The sequence below is a fragment of the Cyrtonyx montezumae genome, unplaced genomic scaffold (assembly GCF_038088225.1).
Source record: "Cyrtonyx montezumae isolate F1298 unplaced genomic scaffold, pur_monq_1.0 scaffold_18, whole genome shotgun sequence".
Taxonomy (NCBI): Eukaryota; Metazoa; Chordata; class Aves; order Galliformes; family Odontophoridae; genus Cyrtonyx; species Cyrtonyx montezumae.
In genome coordinates, this window is record NW_027071914.1 from 808,383 (window position 1) to 833,543 (window position 25,161).

A 25,161-nucleotide genomic window follows, 5' to 3' on the forward strand; every position below is an offset into this window, starting at 1 on the left:
CAGAATGCATACAAGTCTACAGGGCCAGACAACTCACATCCCAGGGTCCTGAGAGAACCATCTGATGTAGCTGCTAAGCCATTCTCCATGAGATGGAGGCACAGCTCTCAAGTGAGGCTCTGGGTGATTGGAAAAACAGAAACATCACTGCCATTTTTAAGAAAGGGAGAAAGGAAGTCCCAGGCAATTACAGGCTGATGAGCCTAACATCGGTGCCTGGAAAGATGGAGCAGATCCTCCTGCAAAGCACATGAGAGAGGAAGAGGTGATCAGACACAGGGCAGGCTGTGACCGGCCATCCTTCTATGATGGCTCTGGTGAACAAAGGAAGGACAACTGCTGCCATCCATCCAGACCTCTGTAAGGCCTTTGCCACGGTCTCTCACCACATCATCGTGTCTAAATTGAAGAGAGACTGCTTTAAGGGTGGGCTAATCAGTACATAAGGAATGGGTTGGTCACAGCCAGAGGGCTGCATCAACAGCTCTATGACCAGGTGGAGGCTGGTCACAAGTGCTGAGCCTGGGGGCCCATCTCGCTGCTCTTCAACATCTTTATGATTCACACAGACAGCGGTACCCCCTCAGCAAGCTTGCTGATGTCACCAAGACCGTGACACGAGATGGTGGTATGAGAGAAGGAAGAGATACCATCCCACAGGGACCTGGACAGGCTTGAAAAGTGGGCACGTGTGAATCGAACAGGGGTCAACAAGGCCAAGTGCAAGGTGCTTCACCAGGGTCAGGGCAATCCCTGTCTGTATACATGCCTGCTAAAAGACCTCCCTGAGAGCAGCCCTGCAGAAGAAGACTTAGGGGTTCTGGTGGACAAAATGCTGACACCAGCCAGCAGCGTGTGCCCGCAAGGACAACAGCATCCTGGGCTGCACCAACAGAGGGGAAGCCAGGAGGGTGAGAAAGGGGACTGTCCCCCTCTGCTCTGCCCATGTGAGGCCCCACCTGGCGTGCTGCACCCAGGCCAGCAGTCTCCAGCATAGGACAGACACAGAGCTATTGGAAAAGGTCAGAGGAAGCCACAAAGACATTCTGAATGCTGCAGCACCCTCCACACAGATAAAGGCTGAGGAAACCAGGCTTGTTCAGCACGGAGAATAAAAGGCTCTGGGGGGACCTCACTGCGAGCTACCAGTACTTGAAGGAAGCTTATAAATAGGAAGAATAGATTGAGTTCTTACATGATCTGACAGTGACAGGAGAAGGGGTACAGTTTTAAACTAAAAGAGGGGAGACTCAGGTTACATGTGAGGAGGAAATTCTCTATTCAGAGGGTGATGAGGCTGTGGCATAAGCTGCCTAGAAAAGCTCTGGGTTCTCCACCCCTGGAGGTGCCTAATGCCATGGATGGGGCCCTGGGCAGCCTGAGCTGGTGGGGGGCAACCAGCCCACAGCAAGGGGATTAGAACTGGATGGGCTTTAATGTCCCTTCCAACACAAACTATTCTATGCTTCTATGTTTAAACTGTTGCTTTTAAACAAACCAATTTAAACCTTCTCATCAGTGGAGTTCTCTTCAGTTTTGCAGTTCACTTCAGAAGAAGCTTGTGTTCTCCCACCCTCTCCCTACACTTGTTCTTTCCTTGGGTTGTCAAATGAAGATGAAATAGTATTTTGTTATTTCCTTGCTTGCATGACTCCATCACCAACAGCCAGCATGGAAACATTCTCCCACCAAAGTAACTTGTTCTCCCTCTGCTGGCTACGTAAGATTAAAGCACACAGTAAAACTGATCATATTTTAGGAGCCTTAACTTAATATCATATGAAATGGATCTGCACTGTTTACTTTACATTTTCATTAAGCAAACCTGTAATGGCTCCAACACATGAAAAACTAGTGTGTAGAATGAAAATGCGGTAACAAACCCACAGAAGAACCAGGCCTCTGCTTTCTTTACTTCTAGCAGAAAATACATCTTTTTCCTACAGCAATCTAAAGCTGTCAAAATAGCTGTATTATACAACCCATGGAAACCTCAACCCACCACATTTACAGTGTTAGGAAGGAAAAAACTAAAGTTCACACTTTTCCAAGAAGTGATTTTTGTTGGGTTTTTTTAGCGACCTTTTGCTATTTAAGCATTAACTCTGTTTATGTTACACTTTTGGCTTCCATACTCACTTTTCTCTATCTGTTTTGTAGATCCGTGCAATCTCAGGCACTAAAGGATCATCTGGATTGGGATCACACAACAGAGAACAGATGGACAAAAGTACTAGGGAGAGAGAAAAAACACTGCATTAGTTCAAACACAGCTGCAGAAGTCAGGCAGCCTACTTGCTCCCCCAGGCATCAGTATTAGCAGCATTACTTAAAGTGATGTGCAGTAATCCCACGTGCCTTAGCCAAGCCATTTTGAGCAAAAATTCTTAAATCATCAGCTGTGTGTAATTACAACTTTTTCCAATCTCATCACTAAAACTGGCAACCTGGACAGGAATATCCAAACAGAACCCTTAAATCCTAAGGGAGAAGCATACTGTTTGACATAGTACCTGAAAGCCTTCTCAGAAGTATACCTGCTATCACACTTGAAATTCAGCTTCTGCATTCACACCAGACACAAAGCACTCAACACTGAAGCACCAGTAGCTCACACATCCCAGTCACATGATGCCTAGTGTAGCATCAGCCTTCATCCATATAGGGAACCAGAAAACTACAGACAGATGTGTGCATTCCTACGTTCACAACAAAGCAGAAGAGATGAAAAGGAGTAAGCTATAAGCAAAGCACATCAGGACAATACCACAGGAAGCATGTCAGGGGCTTCCTGCCCTCGAAGGAATACCAAAGGTTCCTGTGATTATAACTGGCTGAATGCAATACAGGCAGAGCCATTCTGCACGTTCCCTCATCCATAGCACTAACAGAGTTGTCACGAGGCCTCTTCCAAGCACACTGGAGGTGACAGCAACCACAAGTCTGAGGGCACTGGACATCTGTGAGAACTTCCATCACTTGCTACTCCGACCTAGAGCTGAGGAGGCAGAACGAGTGTGCTGCAAGACATAAGCTGCATTGGAAGAGAACAGCAGGCACTCCACAATTCGCCTGGACAAAAGAGTGAGCTTCTAAGGAATATCACTAAATAGAGAATGGCAAGGTGCAGCTAGAGAAAAGGAGAACAGCTCTGACATTTGTGCAAACTGCAGGAGATTCTAGGTAGGACAGAAGTGAAAGCTTCATGAGCTACTCATGATGAGCACAAGTTCAGTTTTCCTGCATGTTTCTGTAGGCTTGTCACGGGCATGGTAGGAATTTCAAGTCAAAAGCTCCAAGACCAAGTTTTCTAATCTGTTCTTGATTTAAATGAACATACTTCCTGCTTTCAAATAAAAAACAATTTCTTCCTCCAGCATCCTCCTCCACTTAGGGTCAGAACAGCACCATTACCTCAGAATAGCTGCCCATGTCCGACCAGATCTTCATCACACATGCTACTAAGAACTGAGAGCTCCAGGATGGTTGGTTATGTCTGCCAACTACAAGAACAGCTCTGCCCCACTCCTATCAGCATCATATGTAAGAACTCAGTAATATCCCATCACCATCCCCATAACACCTGGGCTTCATCCCAGTGAAGTCTCTACTGCAAAGACCAACCATCAGAAGTGCATCTACAAATAGCTTTTTATTTTACGTTCTTTTCTGGTCTCAGAACTTCAGTACCAGCCATCTCTTGAACCAATTAAGTTTCATGGACTTCTTGTTTAAGGAACAACTGGGATTTAAGTTTTAAATCCATGACTGTCAATTTAACTCTGTACTCATGGTTTTCTACTGTGAACTTGTAATTTAAAAAAAAAATAGAGAACCTTCTGCACCATCAGTTACTCCCTGGACCACAGATTCAACTACCTGTCTGAACACAGCTTCAGAGCTTAATGATCTCAGTTGTGCACTAGAGGCAAATAGGAACCACTAGACCTGAACTGCTGTCCCTTACAAGGCTGAAAGAGAAGGCAAACAAGGCTGTAAGAGACACAGCAGGTCATTAAAACCAGTTTCAGCTTTGTTCTCTCTACCACCTTAGACACACCTGCAGAAAGCCAGTGCAGCATGATCACAGCAGTTTCTGCAGCTCTTCTCCTGTGGCCAATGTCTTCATATTTGCCAGTCTCCACAGACGGATAAGACAGTTTTCCTCAGGTGGTAGGATGAGTAAGAAAAGGTAACATCTGTCCCTTCCCTTTTAACAGGAGGAAGAAATCAAGCCAAGGATAACTGGAACAGGCCCCCCAGGGCAGTGGCTGTGGCCCCAAGCTGCCAGAGGTTAAGGACTGCTGGGACACCGCTCTCAGACATCAGGTTTGAAATTTGCATGGTACTGCATGGAGCTTGGGGTTGGACTCGATGCTTGTGGGAATTTCTAGATGGGAACATTCCAATTCTGTGATTCAATGAAGTTTTATTTTACCACAGACCTCCACACAAGACAGCTCACCCCCCAGCAGCACCCACCTGCAGACCTGTTCAGTCCCACCTGCCCACCTTCCCCAGCCACTGGCAGCACACCCCGCAGCACTGGGCAGGAGCTCCTGGCCCAGCTCCCAGCAGCAGCCCATGCAGGCTGTCATCCAGCACAGGCAGCAGGAAGGCCAGGGCACTGCTCCGTGCCCCCACAGCTACAGCAGCCCCAGGGTCACAGTGCCTTAACATGACCAGCTCACCATCATTACAGAAAACACTGCCATATACTCCTCACTGAAAGAGGCTGTGCTTTATGAGAGCTCGATCACTAGCTGTGTGCTTCCAGCCATTAATTCTGCCATTCTAATAAGTTCAAAGACGATTCATAGATGTTGTTTCATAGATCACTTGTGTTTAGTTAGTAGCACTCCAAAGTTTTAGAAAATGGACTTGATCACATGGTTTCAAGCCACACCGACACGTTCATTCAGTTGCTTTTTTCTTTTTAAGTCTTCATTTATCAGAACTACCCTCCACTATGCTTGCTCTTATAACTTCACATCTCTCTGTTCTACCTGTACAGCACGCAAAGCATTTTTACCTGGATTTTATTTCGAGTGATTTAATTTTGATAGCCTGTTGAAACCAGTTGCTTGTCCAAAATAAAGTTCAGGACATTTTTCTGTTGAGGTTTTCCATCAGAACACAGCACACATGCACAAAGTTTAGACCAACCATTGTAGGCAGCCTCCAGACCACCATTAAAGCCCCTGGAATGAAACATACCTCAGCATAAAATTGAAGAACCCAAGTGCAAGAAGAAATGAGCAACTAACCCATAGATATTTAGGAGTGTCAGTTACTTGTATGAGTTCTTTGATGCAGTAATTAAATAAGCCAACACTGTGGAAAAGAGAACAAACAGAACACTTCTGCAGGGCAACCGAGCATCACTGGTGTGAACTGCACAGTAAAGCCTTGATGTTTGTTGTCAAATGACAATGTTAGCAGGACACAGTACAGTGTACAACAGTATATAAGTTCACAAAAGCAAGGCTTCTGAGCACAGAATTAGGCTGAATGTGGTGGTGCAGCTTGAAACCATTGAGTCAATTTATTTGAATTTTGGAGTGATACTTCTGACATCAAACTACTGCAGATTAGGTTAACTGTACAAGATGCACAAAGTGACATTGTTTTATACCATGATCTGTTCATCCTGCTTGACAATAGGCAAGGCTGCTGCAGTGCTTGTGGACTGCAACGTTTGACAGCATTTCTCAAGTCTTTCACTGAGAAAAATACATCAGCAGTGTAGGAGTGTGCACACTTCAGAATCTAGGATTGCATTCGTCAGTAATAGTAGAATACATAATTTAACTTCCCACTGACTCAAAGGGTTCAAGTACAGAGTTATTTCTCATCTATTCACTCTTAAATGCAAAAGCAGTCCAGTCTGTAGCAAAACATTAAGCAAATTAAAACAGTCCGTTAAAGCCTCCTTTCATTCAAAAACTGGTTTTTCTCCAGCTTTATTTTATTTCCCAGAGTGGGTACCCTGTTTAACTCCAATACTTTGACTGTGAACTCCATCTATCTGCCACAGACAAAGAGAACAGCTTACCCTTCAGAGGACTCCCTTCTACAAACTAGCACAGAGCAAGTACTTTACAACCTTTAAATAAAGAACTGAGAGAACTGGACTAATCAAGGAGAAAGACTGTTAACAAAGTGCTTCTAAAGAAGCAACAGGCTTAGGTCCCCCGTGGAGTGCTGATAAGATGCTCCCAAGCAGTCTGATCACTTAACATTCTATAGTGATTAAGGATACTCCAGCAAGGAGGCCAGCTGAGGTCTCAGTGTAACAGTGCACAACCCTGATTTAAGCCTACACTGCAAGACTTCCCTTTACAGTATATAATGCTCCAAAATTCAAGGGTGGTCTCTCTCATGGTAGCTCCTACATGCAGAGAACCATGTCATCTACAGCTCGTCAACAAACTTAAAAACATGTTGTTGCTGCAAGACTTAACTCATCTTCTCAGTAGGCCTTTGTGCTGTGTGCCTGCATCGCTGACAGTGGAGTCTGCCATTAGGCAGTTTCATCCTTCTCACTCTGCCAAATCTCAGATGGAAACTGCAGGTAGATGCAAGTTCAATATGTAAACTCCACGGCTGCATTTCTTCTGCCACAAACAGCTCAATCATTAGCCAGGACAGGATTCAAGAAGCAGGATCTTCACATATCCTAACAGCACCAGCCAAATGAGCAATGTGGAAAACAATTAACCCCACCATCTGCTTACTGGAACATGCTACTGGCCCACACAATGCTAAGAGGCACATCAAGCTCCTAGAATACAGTGGTAAACGGACACCTTTATAAACCCCTGGACCCTTTATAAGCCCCTGGCTCACTGGGGAGAATGAGCTCCACATCCAGAAGTCTTTCCTAGAGTTCCAGCAGGAAAAGAAGTCAACAGCACCAATGGCAATCAAGTTCTGTTGACAGCAGGGATGATTTTATGATGTAATTAAGTGTACCACGCAATTCTGACACCTTTGCATATCTGGAGCGTGCAGCTGCAGCTGACAGTAGCTTTAAGAGCCAGAAGAAGCTGCATATCAGCCTAGTGCGTGACACCTTTGCATAGCTGTGCAGACTGTTAGACCAAGACTAGCCCCGGTCTGTTGTAAGAAAGGTTACCACTGAAAGTCTCTATTAAGCCTTGTTAGGAGCACTAAAGCTATGCTTCTAGTTCCTCTACATATCAGTACTATAGGAGGCCAATACCAGCTATGCCCTATCACACCGTACCGAGACGGTGAGCCCAGCTAATTGAGAAACAAAGATGGTACTTATGTAGAAGCCTGAATCATGACTCCTAAAGCACAGACCTCTACAAGATCATCTGTTCTTCCCAGTAATCATCTCCACTTCCTCAGTGCAGAAATCACCCTCTAAATTCAGAAGGCAAAACATTACAATCTTTAAGAAGGCTATAATGGGCCTTGTATCCATTACTTCAAGCTAGAATCTAATTGGAATTTCAAACAAAACTCAGCTCAGTAGCCATTCATCTATAGGCAAATTCAGGATGAGAAGCAACTGAGGAGCAATGGAGTTTCCAGATGAACCACAGAGCACAAATTAAAAAGCAAGCACCAATGCCAAGCTAATGAGCTACTCAAAAGAAGCTTCATAACTGGTGTTACGGTCCAACTGCAGCTTGGCACTATTACTGCTCTCTGAAGAGGACCAGTCAACCTACAACCTATCCAGGAGTAAAATGCTTCCCTGGGTACTCAGGAGCTCAGGTCAAAAACAGCTAAGGCTTTCACTGACGTTCTCCCTCCACGAATCCCCCTGCTAATCTGAACTTTTATCTTACAGGTAAAGAGCACTCCAGCACATCAGTGGAATGAGGAGAACAAAGCAGCTGTCTCTTAAAAAGAAGTTATCCCTGTAGAGTCAATTCCTATGTGCGGCAAAAGGCCTCATCAGATCAAGCCAGACTATTCCCACCAAAAGAAGATCCATTTCTAAGGAGCAGGCAAAGACTGAACCAAGAAAGTTCCTGTTACAGTACTGGCAAAGCAATGGGAATTCCTTTCAATGTCAGGTTGTCAGGATTGCAGGATATGTACTCAGCTACCAACCCTGGCTCAAGTCATAGTCATCTCATCATATAATCTAAACACTTGTGTGCTGACACAGAGCAGCAAGACAAAGAAAGGGCAGCACCAGCAGTTGTACACCATGCCAGTACCTCGAGCCCACCCCTCCCTGCTGTGCTACAGAGAGATTACAAACATTGTGCCACTAAGTTCTTCCTGTAGAAAGGGCTGAGTTATCCCTCTAGAGAACAGGCTACCAGCTCTGAAAGTGTTTGCTTTTGATCTTGCTTGTACCCAGATGCATGTTTTTCAACATCAATGAAGCTCAGGTTTAGTTTAGCCTGATACTCTGGGGACTACAAAATCTTATGTAGCACATATTTGAGCTTTGGACACATCACTGCTCAACAACTCTTAACTCCATTCCAGGGGCCTTGGCCAGCTACCCTATTCCTCAGAACAGCTAAGGTTCCTCCTTTCCTAACAGTCATCCTGACAGCTAAAGCCCTCCGCATCAAGGTCCATGGCTGCCTGGGGCTGCAGGCAGCTTGCTGCTGCTGTTGAGGTGCATACCTGGATGGACTTCCACCGTGAGGACTTACAGCTTTCATCTGAGGACAAGCACAGAGCACTCTGACAGCTTTACAAGCTTCTCTTAGCAACTTTCAGATCTGCACATGGAGCAGGTCTACTGTGAAGGCCAAGACAGAAGCTGAACAGCCATCCCCACGTACAGCACAGGCATAGTCATTCAGCATGCCTTACTACAAAAAGGCTCAGAAGTGTACTTTGGGAGATACTGAATACAAAGCACTTAACTGCTGAAGTTTCCAGTGTTCTAAGGTTTCTAACAACCAGCTTTGTAGGTGATTTAGCTTTACGTTCTTAATTTTCCTTTTTTTCTTATTTTAGTATCATAGCTGAGATATTTTTCAATTTGTTAAACTGACTTTGAACAAGTCACTTCGTTTTGTGTATATGAGAACAAGTAAACATGAAATCCACTGAGGTTCTACCTTTCATTAATATAGAATAAAAAATACAACCTCAAAACAGTAAGCAAACTGACTCCTGGAAGAAGCATTTGCCTGCACAATCACTCAAGTTTCAGACAGCCATTTGTCTCATGTTCAGAAGCACCTGGGGTCTGAGTGTTTCACCCACGGCCACATGCAGATGACTTACTGTCATCTCCAAGGATGGAGACACCACAGCTTCTTGCCAGCTTGTGCTGGTGCTCAGGTGCTCTCAATAAAGGGGAGCTTCCCCACATACAGAGGGAATCTCGGGTCAGATGTGAGCCCTCCCCGTGGGGAAACTGTAGACCTGGTTACAAGGAATACAGAGAAGGCTGAGGTGCTCAATGACTTATTTGCTTCAGTCTTCACTGGCAACAGCTCTAGCCACACTGCCCAAGATGCAGAAAGCAAGGGTAAGAACTTGGAGAAGGAAGATCTGCCTGCTGAAAACACAGACCTGGTTTGAGACCACCTAAAGAACCTGAAGGTGCACAAGTCCATGGGACCCAACGAGATTCATCCCTGGGTTGTGAGGGAACTGGCAGATGAAGTTTCCAAGCTGCTATCCATCGTATCTGAAAAGTCATGGCAACCTGGTGAAGTTCCCACTGACTGGAAAGGGGAAAGAAAACCCTGTTTTTCAAGAAGGGAAAAAAGAAGATCCAGGGAACTACAGGCAAGTCAGTCTCAGCTCTGTGCCTGGCAACATAATGGAGCAGATCCCCTTGAAGACCCTATTGATGCACACGGAAAATAAAGATGAAGTGACTGGTGGTAAACCAAACAGCTTCACCAAGGGCAAGTCATGGCTGACAAACCTGGAGGCCTTTTATGATGGAGTTACAGCATGAGCAGATAAAGGAAGAGCAACTGACATCTTCTACCTGGACTTGACACCATCCCACATGACAACGTGGTCATCAAACACAAGGAAAATGGATTTGACAGACAGACCACTCACTGCATAATGAAGTGGCTCAGTTGTCACACTCAGAATTGTGGTCAACAGCTTAGTGTCCAAGTGGAGACCAATGATGAGTGGCAATCCTCAGGGATCAGTACTGGTGTTTTTTAACATCTTTGTAAGCAACTCTGCAGATGACACCAAGCTGAGTGGTGCAGTTGACTTGCTAAAGGAAACGAATGACATCAAGGACCTGGACAGGTTGGAGATACAGGCCCATGCTGACCTTTTGAGGCCAAGAGCAAGGTCCTGTATGTGGGCTGGGACAATCCCAAGCACAGATACGGATTGGGCAGAGAATGGCTTGGAAGCAGCCCTGAGGAAAATGATTTGGGAGTGTCCACTGATACAAAACTCAACATGAGCTGGCAGTGTGTGCTTGCAGCCCAGAAGGCTGAATCAAGAGAAGAGTGACCTGCAGGTAAAGGGAGGTGATCCTGCCTCTCTACTCTGGTCTCCTGAGACACCACCAGTTCTGGGGCTCCCAACACAAGAAGGGCATGGAGCCATTGGAGCAGGTCCAGAGGAGGGCCACAAAGCAATCAGAGGGCTGGAGGACCCCTCCCTACAAGGACAGGCTGAGAGAGCTGGGGCTGGTCAGTCTGGAGAAGAGAAGGCTCCAGGGGGATCCAGTGGCCTTCCAGTACCCAAATGGAAACCACAGGAAAGCTGAGGACAGACTTTTATAAAGGCATGGAGAGATAGAATAACAAGAAATGGCTTTAAACTGGAAGAAGGTAGATTTAGACTAGATACCAGAAATACTTTAATGCAAGAGCAGTGAGGGACTGGAACAGGTTGCCCTCAGACACTATGGATGCCCCCATCCTGGAAGCATTCAAGGCCAGGCTGGACAGAGCTGAGAGCAACCTGATCTAGAGGTCTCTGCCTACGGCAGGAGGTTAGAGCTACAAGATCCTAAAAGACCATTCCAACCAAAACCTTCTATGGCTCAGGTTGAATTCTTGAAGTGAATGAGACTGAAGTTACTCACCAGGCTAGGTCTGCCAATGCTCCAAATATGAAGCCCATGGCTCCTTTGTTGAGCACCCAGCACACACACAGAAATGCAAGGAAAGAGAGCAAGTCATCTAATCTTTATTGAAGGAATATTTCAGTTTCACACAACTTGCACACTACTTGTCAAGCTCAAGAGAAAAGTAGGGTTTGCCCAAACATATCTGAGAACAAATAAAAGCAGGTAAAGACTTTATTCTCCTGTTACAGATTACAGATGATCACTTAAGTTCATGCATTCTGTTTAAGCTTGGGAACTGAGGTAACCACCAAGCTGCATTCACAATTACATTTAGAAATTATTTGACAATGTGTACCTTTTAATGAATATCTACTCCAGTACCAACAAGTCTGTTAGTAACTCTATTTCAGAAGTTCAATGTTGTTCTCCCTGTTCTCCAAAATCCATTTTGAAGAAGTGGTAAACACTAAGAAAGAATTAAAACCCAAGACGCTAGTCACCTCTACCATAGCCACAATCACCTCTAATTACTTATAGTAATGGAGAAAGTTTGTGCTTCTTGAGCAGACTCAAATAAAGGTTCTGACAGCCCCAAGCTCAGGCACATGCTACCTCACCCTGCAAAGAGGGCAGACGCAGGTTCCCAAACCAGATCCACTGGACTGCCCTTTGGAGCAGGCTGCCATCCTGCTGGAGCAGAAGTCCTACCTTTACCACTTACACTCTCCTAATTAATTAGTATTGACATAACTTTCCCCAGTATTTCCACCAGAAATGGATGCTATAAGCAGTAAGTTACTGCACACCACTCTCCTCTTGCATGGGAGGGTGAAAAGCAGCACATCCACGAAATCTGGGCTACTAGATGGTAACTGCAACTTAACATCTCACCTATGTGAGCTGCTGGTAAAATCATCTTTCCAGAAGCCTCAGAAAGAAGCTGCAAATGATAAACTGTTAAATGGAAGAACTGTTCCCAGTCTTCCCCAATCTCTATATCAGTAGAGAAAGCACACCTGCCCCACACCCACTGAGCTGCTTTTGAAGGGAGGTAAGGCATGAGATATTCAGCATGAAGATGAAGTCTTGTTGGGTTAGGTAATTCCTGTGAATAACAGCTTTTCCTATTAGCAACACATTTACTCTTCAGGAAAGCTTATCAGGAAGTCACTAGGGAGCTGAAATAGCCCTGAAATCTGTAACAACACAGCTGCAGCCTTACTCAAAACAAGATTTCCACCCTAGAAGACTGACCTCTTGGTAAAATTTATTTGTACTTGACCAAGATAGGGATGCTTCTTCTGACTCATGCCCAGTGGTAATTTGGCCTGCCTTCAGACAGAAAGCATCTCTTTTTCTGACAGAAGTCACCCATCAATATTTCTTTTGCTGCCTTTAATTCAGTCTTGAATTAACACCAAGAGAACCCTGGTGGGACTTCTCCCTGGTTACATCTGCATGCATTTTGTGCTACACACAGGAGAGCTGGCAGAGAGTTCATGTGAATGTACAATGAGAGACAACTGGCCAGTAATATATGAGCACCTAATCTCAGGAAGCACGCTTTAGAAGGGAAGATGGTGACAGAATGGCCATGCTGATCCCATGGCTTACTCCAGCTAAGCCAGAAGGATGCACTTTGAAGAGGATCAGAAAAAAGAGCTCAAGGCAGAGGAAGAAAGGAGCTGGAAAAGCATACTGCAACTGGATTTGGTTCTTAAAATTAAGTAAAGGTATGAAGTATTTTGTGATTAAAGCTCTCTGACAGCCATTAATAGCTAGTCTGCCGATGCTTTCCACTGGCCTTAAATTCTCACCCTATTTGTCACAACTTCAGCATATATCCCGGTATTTTCCAACATGCTATTTATCATCCCATTGCATACAAGCTAACTTCAGGGTCCCTAAGACAAGTAAGAATAACTTCTTATGCCATATTACATATTCTGCAGCTGTAGAATTCTAGCCAATTAGATTTTGATTAAACTGTTGTATATGTTATACTATCTTAGTACTTCTAACAGGAGCTAGTACTTTACTGAAAGCATCATAAAGAAAGCTACAGCAAGCAGACAGTCATTTGCTCTTTACTGGCACTATTTCTTCAGCTTTCAAGTTGCAGTAAAGACCTTCAGCTTTGTGCAACAGCAGATTCATTTCTGTTAAAAGATACTGTTTTGCCTTTTTTCTTTTTTAAATAAACACAGTGTCTTCAGCTGGACAGAAGGCGCAGGAATTTGTAAGCTCAGTGAAAGGAGAACAGTTAAGAGAGGTAACTAGCCTTGAACCAAAGTGTCTGAGAACATCACATATGGTGGGAGAAGAGCTGTATGTTTTTGTTAGCCTTCCTTAAAAGGCCACTGCCATTTTCCTACATATTTTACTTACTGTACAGTTTCAACACTAGCATCTTCTTTTGTCATGGACTACATGCTTTTAAGTTCAAATGTCTCTCCTAAAGTACATCTCTGTGAGTAGAACTACCAAGACTCAGTACTTAATTCAGTAAGACTTACTGTATCTCACAGCAAAACCAAAGTCTCCCTACAGTCAAAGAAACAGGATGATCCAGTGCTTGCAAATAACAGGTTACAAGTTACAACACCCGGGACCCCAAGATTGAAGCTGAGATCACAGAACCAGTTAATGCTAAGAATGCAGCATTTTTCTTCTATATTCTAAATGTAGATCAGTAGTTAATTACAGTATAGTAAAATTAAGTGAGTGTTGAAGGTACCTTTTGAAATAGTTAGTGCTGGGGACCACTGTGATCGTAGAATATCAAGACAAATGCTGCCATTACTGTTAATATTTGGATGATAGATTCTTGTTGTAAATGCAACCTGCAGAAGAAGGAAAATTTCAGTGTAGGCTCACAAATGTACATTACACCACACGGTAATGAATAGATCTATGGCACAAGACACTCACCTTAGGTGGTTTGAAGGGATAATCTGTTGGGAAGTGAATTGTCAAGAAAAATACTCCACCTTGATAGGGACTGTCATTCTGTTAATGAAAAGGAATCATTGCAGTTTGAGCTTTTACAAGAAGACTGGTCATAGAAGCTATGAACATCAATTCTCTCATACTTACTGGTCCCATTATTGTAGCTTGCCAATGGAACACTGAAAAAGAGAGAGATTTACTTTGGTTTGGAGAAGCTCAAGTAATGAACTACTTAATGTCAAGAGAAAGTAATACAGAGAAGTCTATTTTAAAAACCAAAACCTTCTGAAAAACTGCAAGGACACCAGCCAAGAAGCTGAACAGAGTCAGGGCAGTGTACTCCATATTTCATGTACATTTAGTCCACACTCTCAGAAATTGTTGCAGCAGCATACCTGTGTTGCACCCTGAAAGAAACCCCACTGCAACAAAAACCCAGACAGTTTATTCATCATTTCAGACCCAACAAATCTGAGCATTCAATTCTGCAGTTTCCAATGAAAGTCTACCATTACCTGAAGCCCAGTTTCCAACAGCTACACTGCCCTGTCAGAGTGAGTTACAGCAAAGGCACAGAGTACGCTCATCCCTTTCCTCAACAAGATCTCTCCTGTGTGGCTCATTAACTGAACTAAGGGTAAGCCTAAGCCTTGTGTAAAGCATGTGTAAGGAGTTCACCTACAGTCAGCACTGTTCTGACTGAATATTTAACTTCAGCCTCCATGGAACCCTGAAAACTTCATTAAAGCAACACAAAGTAGCACAAAGTCATAGGAGAATGTAAGAAGAGTCTGCTGAACACTTGAGACCAGTGTGCCAGTATACTTCAGGTTAAATGGAAAAAAATTAAGTCTCACTCATATGCATCTGTCCAAGAGAACATCTTAATCTGGTAATACAGAAGGCTTCTGAAGAACTTCTTTATGCTGCAGAACATAAGGAAAATAATCAGTGCTGTTAATCTGTATTAAAGTTGCCCAGTATGTGCATCAGGGTTCTTGCTTTCTCCAAACGTCCCAAAGCTAACCTGTTCATAGCAAACCAGCTTAACAATCTGTCAGGTACTGTGGAGGTTCCCTCTGACAGGATGTTGGCTGCACCATGTCTCTAGAACTGAGGAGCCAAACACAAGCTGACTCCAGTCGTACAAGTCTTTAAGGCACAGAAGTAGAAACCATCTGCAGTTGCACAATTAACATGTGAACAGTGTCCCCAGCTTTCACCATCACCACAGCCAAAAGGTAGCTGTGACACAGTAGCACTTTATGTCCCACTCTAGCATGAGTTGTTTTTAATTACATGCTGTACAGGCACTACAACAGAGTATGATCTCAGAAAGAATGTAAAAAGGCACAGTAGGAACAACCCTGCCAAGACTCAAGTACAAAAGCAACTGGTTGAAGTAGCAGGTTTCCTAACAAAGGGTATTACAGATGCTGACAGCAGCTAGCATGGAAAAACTACATTCAGCGTGGAGTCAGGAAATCAAGACAATGCCTCATGCTCTAAAATGCAACATTCACCCATTTTAAAAGGTTCAGATAGCTTCAGAGCAGGTCCACTGATGGTAGCTGGATAGGGAGAACACTGGAACAAGAAGGGGTGTAAAAAGCCAGTGAGGAGTCCATATTAGCACCAAAGAACTGCTGAGATTTTCACATGCATCAGGAGATGCAGGTTAAGATTGACTACAGCTGTGCTGGAATACATATAAACACTGGATGCTGACCTGAACGCCCCTGCATGCCAGGAAGGTAAACAGTGACAGTCATTGTCTTAAACTAAAGAGAAACCAGAAAGAATGCCTGTGCAGGGTATCTCAGCACTGGAATTATACAGCAATCTGAATATAACCCCAACTGTACTTCCCAAACAGAGGATGGAGCCGAGTGGAGGATGACAAAACCACCTTACCCGAAGGGAAAACATCCAGACCCTACAGTTAACAAAGCAGAAGCAGCTTTTCCCCTTCCAGAGTTTATGAAGCATAGGGATGAACTGCTGACAAACAGGGACAGTTTACGTCAGCTGGACTAGGCAAAAAACATCACTAAGAAAGCACAGCATGTTCTCAGCACTGTGAAACATTCTGACGAGGTAACCCAGGCAGATCTAGAGCACAGAGCACTGTAAGAAAAGCATCTTCCCACTACAGTCACTGTTGTTTGGTCACATCAAGAAGGTAAAATGTCAACAGGGGATTTCTTGGAGTCAACCAGAAAGGTGACACAAAGGCCTCTCCTGTATTACTGCCAAATACACAAAGCTTTGACATTACCACCTCCTTCAGACAATCCTGACTGCCTTTGACACACTTCTGAAACAAAGTAGTTCATTATGGCACAAGTCAAACCTGCAAGTTGGTGGGAAGAAAATCCTCAGAGTGGCTCTGCACATTACCAATTCCTCTTCCACACACCTGCAAGCTCTCAGAAATACCATTCCTAAAGCAGGAAAGCTACAGCATAACCAGAAGTTCATTCGTACTGGTAAAACCCCTCAGAACAGATACAGCTTTCACTTGCCTGAAGGCACTGCAAAGCACTAACGTCCCCACAAAAACCAGTCCTTCCATTCCTGAGCAAAGTGCTCCTTTTTAAGCCGGTCTTACACTTAGGAATTTAAGTCTCTATATATCATAGAACTTCTGAATGCAGATTAACTGCTAAAACTGTTCAGAATCGTTCTTGTAATAGAACACCCAAGCTTAAGAGTTCTTAGAGCACAGACAGAGGCATCCCCTCTTGAACACTCCTTCCTCCTACAAGCTTGGATGCTATGCTGAGCAGCACCCTTGTCAGAGATGCTGCTACTGCACAGCTGGATGCACACTGCTCAGTGAGCACCCCAATAACAGCTGAACTGCTCTTATGGAGCCTCTTGGACATGGCAGAGCTGCTACAAAGGCACCAATACACTGCCTTATCCCAGGTATGTTATGCTTTAATACTCACAAATTTATTTAATTAATTTAATTGATACTGCAAGCATCTGAATTTTCCCCAGGTAGGTGATAAAAGTTACAAAGCAAAAGGTAAACTTAAAAGTGGTCCTGTCACTGCAGGAATCTTACTGACCCTGACCAGCTAAGCTAGGACCATATGCTTCATGCTATTACAAAAAAAAAAAAAAGCTGCACTTCACCAAGGAGTGAGAAATTTTAATGTAAGAAGGTCTGACCAACTTGTGAAACTACTTCAGTTTTGTTTAAAAGCAAAGGCCTCTTGCAAAAAAGAAAACCACAACAGCAGCAGCTGTAGTAGGGGCCAAAAATTAAGCTACCTTATTCACAGGTAATCACAGCAGCCTGGGGAATGCTGCCCAGAACTGCAATAAGAAAGATCCATATACAAACCTATTAAGACATACAACACATCTTGCCCTCTTCTAGTAGAAAACATGAGCAAGAGAACAGGAGATCTTACCACAAAGAAAAGAAATGCAGAGGAAGGCTTCAAACAAAAACATTCTTCTTTCACACAGCTCTTTGAGCTTCAAAAAGGGCAGAAAAAGATGCCCAGGTCACACGTACCAGGAGAACACAGCAGCTGATTCCTGGGCCAACAAGGCAGCCCCATGCTATCCCCTTTGCAGCACACTATTCCCTCCAGGGAAGCTGGCAGAGCCAACGGATTAGAGAGCAGGTTTTAAGCACAGCAGTACCATGCGATACAAGGATTCTCTGCCTGCACTCCACCTCAAGCTAAGCACCTGCACACAGTGACAAAGCCATCAGTGCAGCAGGATCTGCACATTCTGATCCTGCATACTCAGAAGTGCTGCAGGAGTACCACATTGAGTGAAGTCCTGCCTGAAGGTCCCACCTTGTTTTTCAGTTCTTACACTGACATGCTCTATAGTGCAACAGCACAAAGCAATTAAAAACAAACAGCTTCTTCAGGAGCTCCTGTAACTTAACAACTGGAAATTCTTTATAATTCAGGCTTCAATTCGCTAATTAGTTCTCCTTCCACTGACATTTTACCTTGCTACCTTCAAGGACTGTATGTTACCTTTTTAGGAAATGCAGTAGTTGCTTTAAGTCCTGTGTAAAATATAGATAACTGTGACCTTGATGTACCACCATCCAGCATTAGGGGCATATTGCTTTACTTCCATGAGACCATGTGACTACACTATATATAATTTAGGTACCAAACAAGTTCAGACAGCTGCAGAAGGCTGCTCACTGGTTGGGCCAGGGTGGGATGAAGCTATATGCTGCCCACAAAGGTTGGTACGAGAATGCCAGAACACTGAGAAAGGGAACAGAGCTGCCCCATAAAATAGCAACAGATGTCAGGTAATCCAGGGGGAAGGTATTACAGGACAGCTACAAGTGTCAGGATGATATGGGGAACAGTTTCTAGAACTTCAACCATGACCAGAGACAAGTTCTCCTTATGGAGGAACTAGGTATCCCATTTTAGAAGGAAAACAGGGACCACAAGTGCATGGTGATAGTGGCATACTTACTGTCATCACCAACAGGCCCTGCTGAACACTGTGCTGGAGGATCACGTGCCAGATCATTCAACTCCTAGAAAAACAAAAACAAAACAGTTGTCTCATTTAATTTCAGTACCAACCACACTATTTCCATAAAAGCTGCTGGTAGCACTTGGGTTATTACTCCTGTTCTTTGTGGAAACATTGCTCATCAACTTCATACTTCAGTGAGGTAGAACCACAGAGATGGTACCACCACCAGGCTGACACTCCAGAACACAAAGCCACTCCTTAAATAAATGCAACAGATTTGGTGCACACGTCAGTTACCTCCCCTGGGTTTCCTGACACTCCACTCACACAACCCTCACTAAGTTACAGGGTCTATCAGGTTAACGTTGACTTCACTGAGAGTAAAGCTTTGTACCCTGATTACACTCCAGATTTCTCAGGCATTGCACCATATCCAGACCACAAAGCTAGGGCAGCTCTAAACCAACAACCCACCACCAGCCCTCCCCTCTTTCCTGTCCCATAACAGCTGCCAAGCTGTTCCACCATACCACTTACATTTACTGAAGAACTTTACTCACCCTGTTGTTTCATCAGACTACATAGAGACGATTCAACAACAGAACACAATACCTCCAGCTTGACTCCACAAACAGAAACCCACATTCCCGAAGTATCTGTGAGCAAATGTTAGCCAAACTACCCCACTCTTCAGCTCAGAGCAGACTTTCAGCTGGGCTCAGGGCCCACACCTATCCACCGCTCACAGCAGCAGACTGCTTGGGAAGCAGACACTTAGTGACAAGCACAAATGGAATAAAATCCAAAAATCAAGCCAGTTTGCAGTGTCCCAGGCTCAGCCACTGAGCAGCTCTGTGTGGCTGCGAAAGAGAAGTGTGCTGGTTCTGAACCTGGCAGGTTTGTTTTCATCATAGCTCAGCTAAATGCAAGTACCAGGCCACAGCTACGAGAGCAACGGAACATAACATCCAGGAAGCACTCTGAACCCCCCAGCCTGTTGTACACACAGCTCTTCACCACACAGCCTGTGAGGGCTACCAGCACCAGCCTGCACAGCCTCCCCAGCCTGGCTGAAGGCCTCCAGGAGGCAGGGGCAGCTGAGCCCCACACAGCACTGACCTGAACACAGGTGTCACAGCTCCCTGTGGACATGCACTGAAACAGATACTGAGCACACAGCACTTGCTGAAGTGGCTGTGGCACACCTGAAGGTGGACAGCACCTCCAAGTGTCTCCAATAAATAAGAGCAAAGGCCTTCAGAGTTGTCAGCTATGCAAGTCAGATCAGGGCAGCCAATTTTAGCCCTGTGAGGATTCCCTTCTTCCTCCCTGCCTGAAGCATGAGCCAGCAAAGAGATTCATAAAGCACTCATTCCCTTATCAAAACACTTTACACCACCCACTGCACACCTGTTCAGAACATCAAATACATCAAGTACCAATATAAGCAGTAGAACTCTGCCTCATCCTAGAGCAGTGAGTACTGTCACAACATTCAGATAGCAGAGGTCGTAAAAACACAGTGCCCCTCAGCACAGTGCCACAAGCCCTGTGTCAGTCCCAGTTAAGTCCAGCTCCTTCCTGCTCACCTGGTGTAGGGCAGATAATTCTAAAGAAGGGAATTCAGGAGATATCACAGAAGATGGTATGTTTCTGTAAGGCTTTATACAGATGGTACACAGACTACTGGTAAGTAAAAGGAGGCTCACCAATGACTCCACACAGGAAGGATCTCCAACAAGAGATCCTTCCCCAGTGGTGGTCAGCCCTTCAATGGGGTCTGGGAGAGGTGGAGCCAGACTCCACCCCTTCCAATCACACAGGTACATTACCTTCACCTGTGCCCCTGTGGCTGACTCGGTGCTCACCTCAGGCAATCCAACAGTTCCCATACACCTGGCAGGCACATGCTCCTCACCACACAGCCACAGAGAACGGAGCAACTTGCTATATAGACAAACTGTAAGTACAGACATAAGAACTTAAATGTAAAAATAAGAATTCAGGGACATCTCATTTTTCTAAGAGCATGTCATAACTGTACGGAGCACGGTACACTTTAAATGCTATTGACCCTGATCTCCTGGAGAAGGCAATTTAGTACACAGTACTCAAAGGGCCAAATATATTGATTAGGAAAAAAAACCACCGACGTCTCCCCTCTGTATAATCTGGCAACCTCTTCACTCCTGCTGTGCACACCTACAACACAACAAGGCCACACTGGGAAGAAATACCATTGCACGAGCACACCTCTGTCATGCAAGACTACAAGCTACCACAGCCCAGCACATATCTTCTCCACCACAACTGGGAAACTGATGCTGCAGCTGGCAGAGCTACCCCACCACTTGCCCCACAGCAGCACCATCCCAGCACATCATGTGGCCTCACTGTAGGCAGGGCTCACAACAAAGCTCAGTCAGCAGGAGCATCCTTTCTCACCAGTGTACTATCCATCACTCTCCAATTTTGAGTTCCAGGCAGAAGGGACGCTTTAGCTTTTGAATCTGTGTACAGTATGTCACTGCAGAGATGACTGGGTAGATACTCACACCACATGGGTGGGCCACTGGCGCAGCTCTCACTAATGGCAGCATTTCAGGTTCTGCTATACAAACTCACAGGCCACAGCAGACTGAGAGGGCTATGTACGAAGTGATGCACAGGCTCCTTGCACTTATAAAAGTTGCTGTGAAACTTTTCTATTAAGCTTGTGCAATGCAAAGCCTTGCAGCTGTTGTAGGACAGCCAAAACAACAGTGGAAAAGCTGAAGCTCCACAGGACAAATGTTTTCTCTGAAAGAGTGGTCAGGCACTGGAATGGCCTGCCTAGGGAGGTGGTTGAGGCACTATCCCCAGTGCTGTTCAAGAAGTGTTTAGGTGAGGTGCTAAGGGATCTGATTTAGTAGTTCAGTGGGTAGGGATGGTGATAGGAGGATGGTTGGACTAGATGATTTTGTACGTCCTTTCCAACCTAATGTACCTATGAACCTAGGACACCTCAGGAGCACAAGCACTGTTGCAGCATGTCACTAGGTGCACCTCAACACTGCAAGGGCCAACTGCAGAATGGTGGGGTTGGGAGGGCCCTTCCAGTGCCCTAACCTCACTCCTGCCATGGGCTGGGAACCCCCCACCAGCGCAGGCTGCCCAGGGTCCATCCATGTCCAGGACACCTCTAGGGATGGAGCAACACAGCTCTGGGCAGCAGTGCCAGGCTCCTACCATCTCATTCTCCCACTCATACCTGAGCTAAGTTCTCCCTTCTCTTAGTTCAGAGCCATGATAACACTTCCTGACACAGATAAGAGCTCCTGCACTTCAAGCATCCTGGTGGCCTCTTCCAAGCTCACTCCAGCAGTTCCACATCTCTCTTGCGCTGGGCCCCAGAGCTGAACACCACGCTGGGGGGTGGTCAGGGAAGGATGGTCCTTGTGAAGGGGACAATCCCCTCCCCGACCCCACTGCAGCACAGCACACAGCTGCTTTCTGGGCTGCCAGCATGCTGCTGGCTCACTGATCTCCACCCACCAGCCCCCTTCCCACAGGGCTGCTCAGGCCATCAGCACACAGCCTGGGATACAGGATGGCCCCCATCCAGGAGCAGCACCGTGCACTTGGCCTGGCTGAACCTCAGAAGGGTCACCTGAGGCCACCACCCCCGCCTGCTCAGTTCCCCTTGGTGTCACCCCTTCCCTCAGCATGTCAGCTGCACAGCACAGCTTGCTGAGGCTGCACTCTCTCTGCCATCCATGTCACTGGTGCAATATCACAGCACAGAGCTTCCTGGCAGGGCACAGATATCACACTTAACATACCTTTCTCTTTGAGCTGCCTGCATGCTAGTCAGACTTCCATCAGTTACTTAACAGACTTGTAGGGCCAAGTTTAAAAACAAGAATGATAGTGGCATACAGCTACACCTCTCCATGCACAAACAAAGCACATGCACTGCTGCAGCCCAAGGCCAGGCTTTATCACCCACCCAGAAGGTTACCTCACCTTTTAAAAGCTTTCTGAGCAGTTCCCAATGCATGGCTAGCACTCCCAGCCTACCCAAGGCTTGGTTTCCAGATGTTACTGAGGGACAGAAGAACAACCAGCTCAACTCTGAGCTAATGACTCAAGTTCACATGAAACTAACTTTTCCATATACAGAGGATCCAAATGCAGTTTGGTTGCATCTACAAACCTGACAACACCACGTATCAGACCCCACGCTGCAAGGCCTGCTGTATTCTCTCTCTGTCCCAGAAAGGTTCCTTGGTCACTCACCAGGTCTTGACAGCACTGCTTTTAAACCAGTACCTGGAGGAAGTTGCAGCTGGTTATCAGTTGAGCTGCCAGTCCTTAGGTCTGGAAGAAGGCTTTGCTCCAGAAATGCAAAAGCAAAGGATCAGGCAAGTTCCTGCTAGGGTTTTCAGCACCCGAGGAGCCTGCCTCCAAGAGCTGCATCCAGTGGGACAGCAAGCTTCGGGGCTGCTCTCTCCCCTGAAAGGTCCCTGGAGCCAGGTCCACCACTGAGGATCAGTGTTACCTCAATCTAACTTAGAAGTTTTTATCAGACCCTCAGCAAAAGTAAGGAACTGGAGGCACAGCACAGTGCAAAGCAAGTTCAAGTACCTTTCCCAAAGCGCAAGTAAGATGAAACTACATCTGGAAAGTAGGTGTTGTAGGAAAGCTACAAGTCTTGCACAAGAAACTGACCCTTGTGCTTGAGTTCCCAACAGAAAGTACAGCACAACCTTGGGCTCCAGGAAAGCGTTTTAGAGAAGATGCAGGGTATGTAAGCCAGTCTGCCTCACTGCACCAAAGTCACAGAAAGCATCCACTGAGGGGTACTGCAGTGAGCCACCAGCCCTGCTCAGATCCCAGACCCGACTACCACCACCTGCCACCCTGCCCCTATTATTCAACTTCCCAGCAGCTGGCCCACAGCATTTGAGTGCAGCTGAATCAGTGACTCCATGGGCAGGCAGCACAAGAAGTTTTCAGAAACAAGGGCTCCAAGTTTTAGCTTCAAGTTTAACCTTGCACAAGTTCCAAGTTTTAATTCACTTATTCGTCAACTCCAGAGACATTTGTTACAGATGCTCAAGTTCACCTCCTCACACAATGAGCCCCGCGCTCCCCATCTGCTGCATGGCAGGGAGGCCCTGGCTATGAGACAAAGCTGGTTTTAAGGATTCTGTTCTTTTACAGATTCTGGCATAATGATCAGCACCCAGAAGCCAGTCACGTGAGAGGACAGCCGCTGTACTGTGGCAGCTCCCCAGCACGGGGCCCAGCTCCCCAAACACACTCCAACACATCAGACAGAACTGCAATCAAAGATTATGCAGAGCCCTTTCAGCTTCCACTCCATAGTCCTCCCTCCTTCCAGAAGCTCTAAGTGACTCGGAGACCACATCATTACCTTGATTGTAAGCCTTATTTTCACTTACAGCAGCAGCAGCAACTTGATAGCAAAACGAGCTTTTAATCTGTCTTCAAGAATCTTCGCCTGAAACCCCCAGATCCCTTGGTGACAAGCAGTCTTGGACACCATAAAACTGTGATTTAACTCACCAAAAGGAACTCTGAGCCATTAAGCCATGATTTGCCAGCAGCTACCAAAGGAGCACTGCCAAGCAATATGTAACAGGGTGGGTGATCAACCAACAGCACTGCCTCACCTCAGCAGTGGGACCTCTGCACGCACTGCCAGCAACCTGCACAGGTCCCCACGTGTGGGAAGGGCCAGCGAGGCCCCAGCTCCACAGCACAGCCCCTGCACTTACCCAGCACAGAAGTCAGCACATAGGGCAGGCTGTGTAGCACACAGCTCTGGCACTGCTTGTCAAGGCAGTGCTCACTGCAGGTTCCATAGGCACTTTTTGGTCTACAAGACTGCAACTCCAGAATATCTCACATTCTAAGGCTACATATCCTAACCACAGAAACACTTTCATCTTCAGAAGGACTTTAATCCTCCTCCTTTCACAGAATCTGCTTTTCCAGGGCATGGACTGGCTCAGATCCACTGACCTTGACTTCTCATAAAACTTGCACATGAGAAGGCAGGCACTTCAGTGAGCAGCGTAAGAACCAAGCCTAATGAAACACACAGAAGCACCCAGACAGCAAAAGCACCAAAGCAACCTAACTTCCTCCTGGCGCAGGAAACCAAACGCAGAAGAGCCCAGCCACCAGGTCACAGCCTGAGCAGCACCCGCTGGGCTGCAACGCTCCCAACACAGCTCAAGCAGCTCCAGGGCTCTCACAAAGGAGACCCTAAAGGAGACAAAGTTCACCTTTCCCTTGTTCTCCCACTCTAAGCAGCACCCTGCTTGCTTGGTTACAAGAATTTCCTCGACACGAGCAGCACAGGTAGGGATGTGGCTGAACCCCAATTGCTAAGGCTGAAGTCCTGAAATGAGCACCATTTGTTACAGTCCCTCAGCATTATCCCTTCCCTAGCTCTGTGTGTCTTCACATGGCATTCCTTCTAAGAGATGAACGATGACCAAGTGTTATAGCAAACAGTTGCCCCCAAACTTCATGGCTAACTTGGCCAGCACACACCCCAATCTGCCCAAAACTAACCACTTCTAAAACCTGGAGCTCCTTCCTCATGAAATCCAAGGGCCAGCATACACCTTGGGGGAATTAAGAGCACTGCAGCAATACCTGAGAGCAGCTCCTCCAGGCACAATTTCCCCAGCAGCATCTGTTCT

The 25,161-nt window shown here is 45.8% G+C and overlaps 2 protein-coding genes across 3 annotated transcripts in view; both read right to left on the minus strand.

Moving 5' to 3' along the window:
• Positions 1 to 25,161, minus strand: part of LOC136047353 (histidine--tRNA ligase, cytoplasmic) — a 513,020-nt gene that overhangs the window by 426,729 nt on the left and 61,130 nt on the right. The window lies entirely within an intron of this gene.
• The window catches only part of UBE2D2 (ubiquitin conjugating enzyme E2 D2), a 30,262-nt gene that overhangs the window by 2,860 nt on the left and 2,241 nt on the right, over positions 1 to 25,161 (minus strand). The window contains exons 2-7 of one of the 2 annotated variants that reach the window (XR_010622087.1): positions 18,437 to 18,500; positions 14,108 to 14,139; positions 13,943 to 14,020; positions 13,749 to 13,854; positions 2,140 to 2,233; positions 1,509 to 1,596 (exon numbers count right to left, since the gene is read on the minus strand). Coding sequence is in view for 1 of the 2 variants with exons in the window: in XM_065734410.1 (XP_065590482.1) it covers positions 2,140 to 2,233; positions 13,749 to 13,854; positions 13,943 to 14,020; positions 14,108 to 14,139; positions 18,437 to 18,500 (374 nt within the window). In the remaining variant the exon portion in view is untranslated. The remainder of the gene's footprint in view (positions 1 to 1,508; positions 1,597 to 2,139; positions 2,234 to 13,748; positions 13,855 to 13,942; positions 14,021 to 14,107; positions 14,140 to 18,436; positions 18,501 to 25,161) is intronic. The other variant, XM_065734410.1, reaches the window with a different exon arrangement.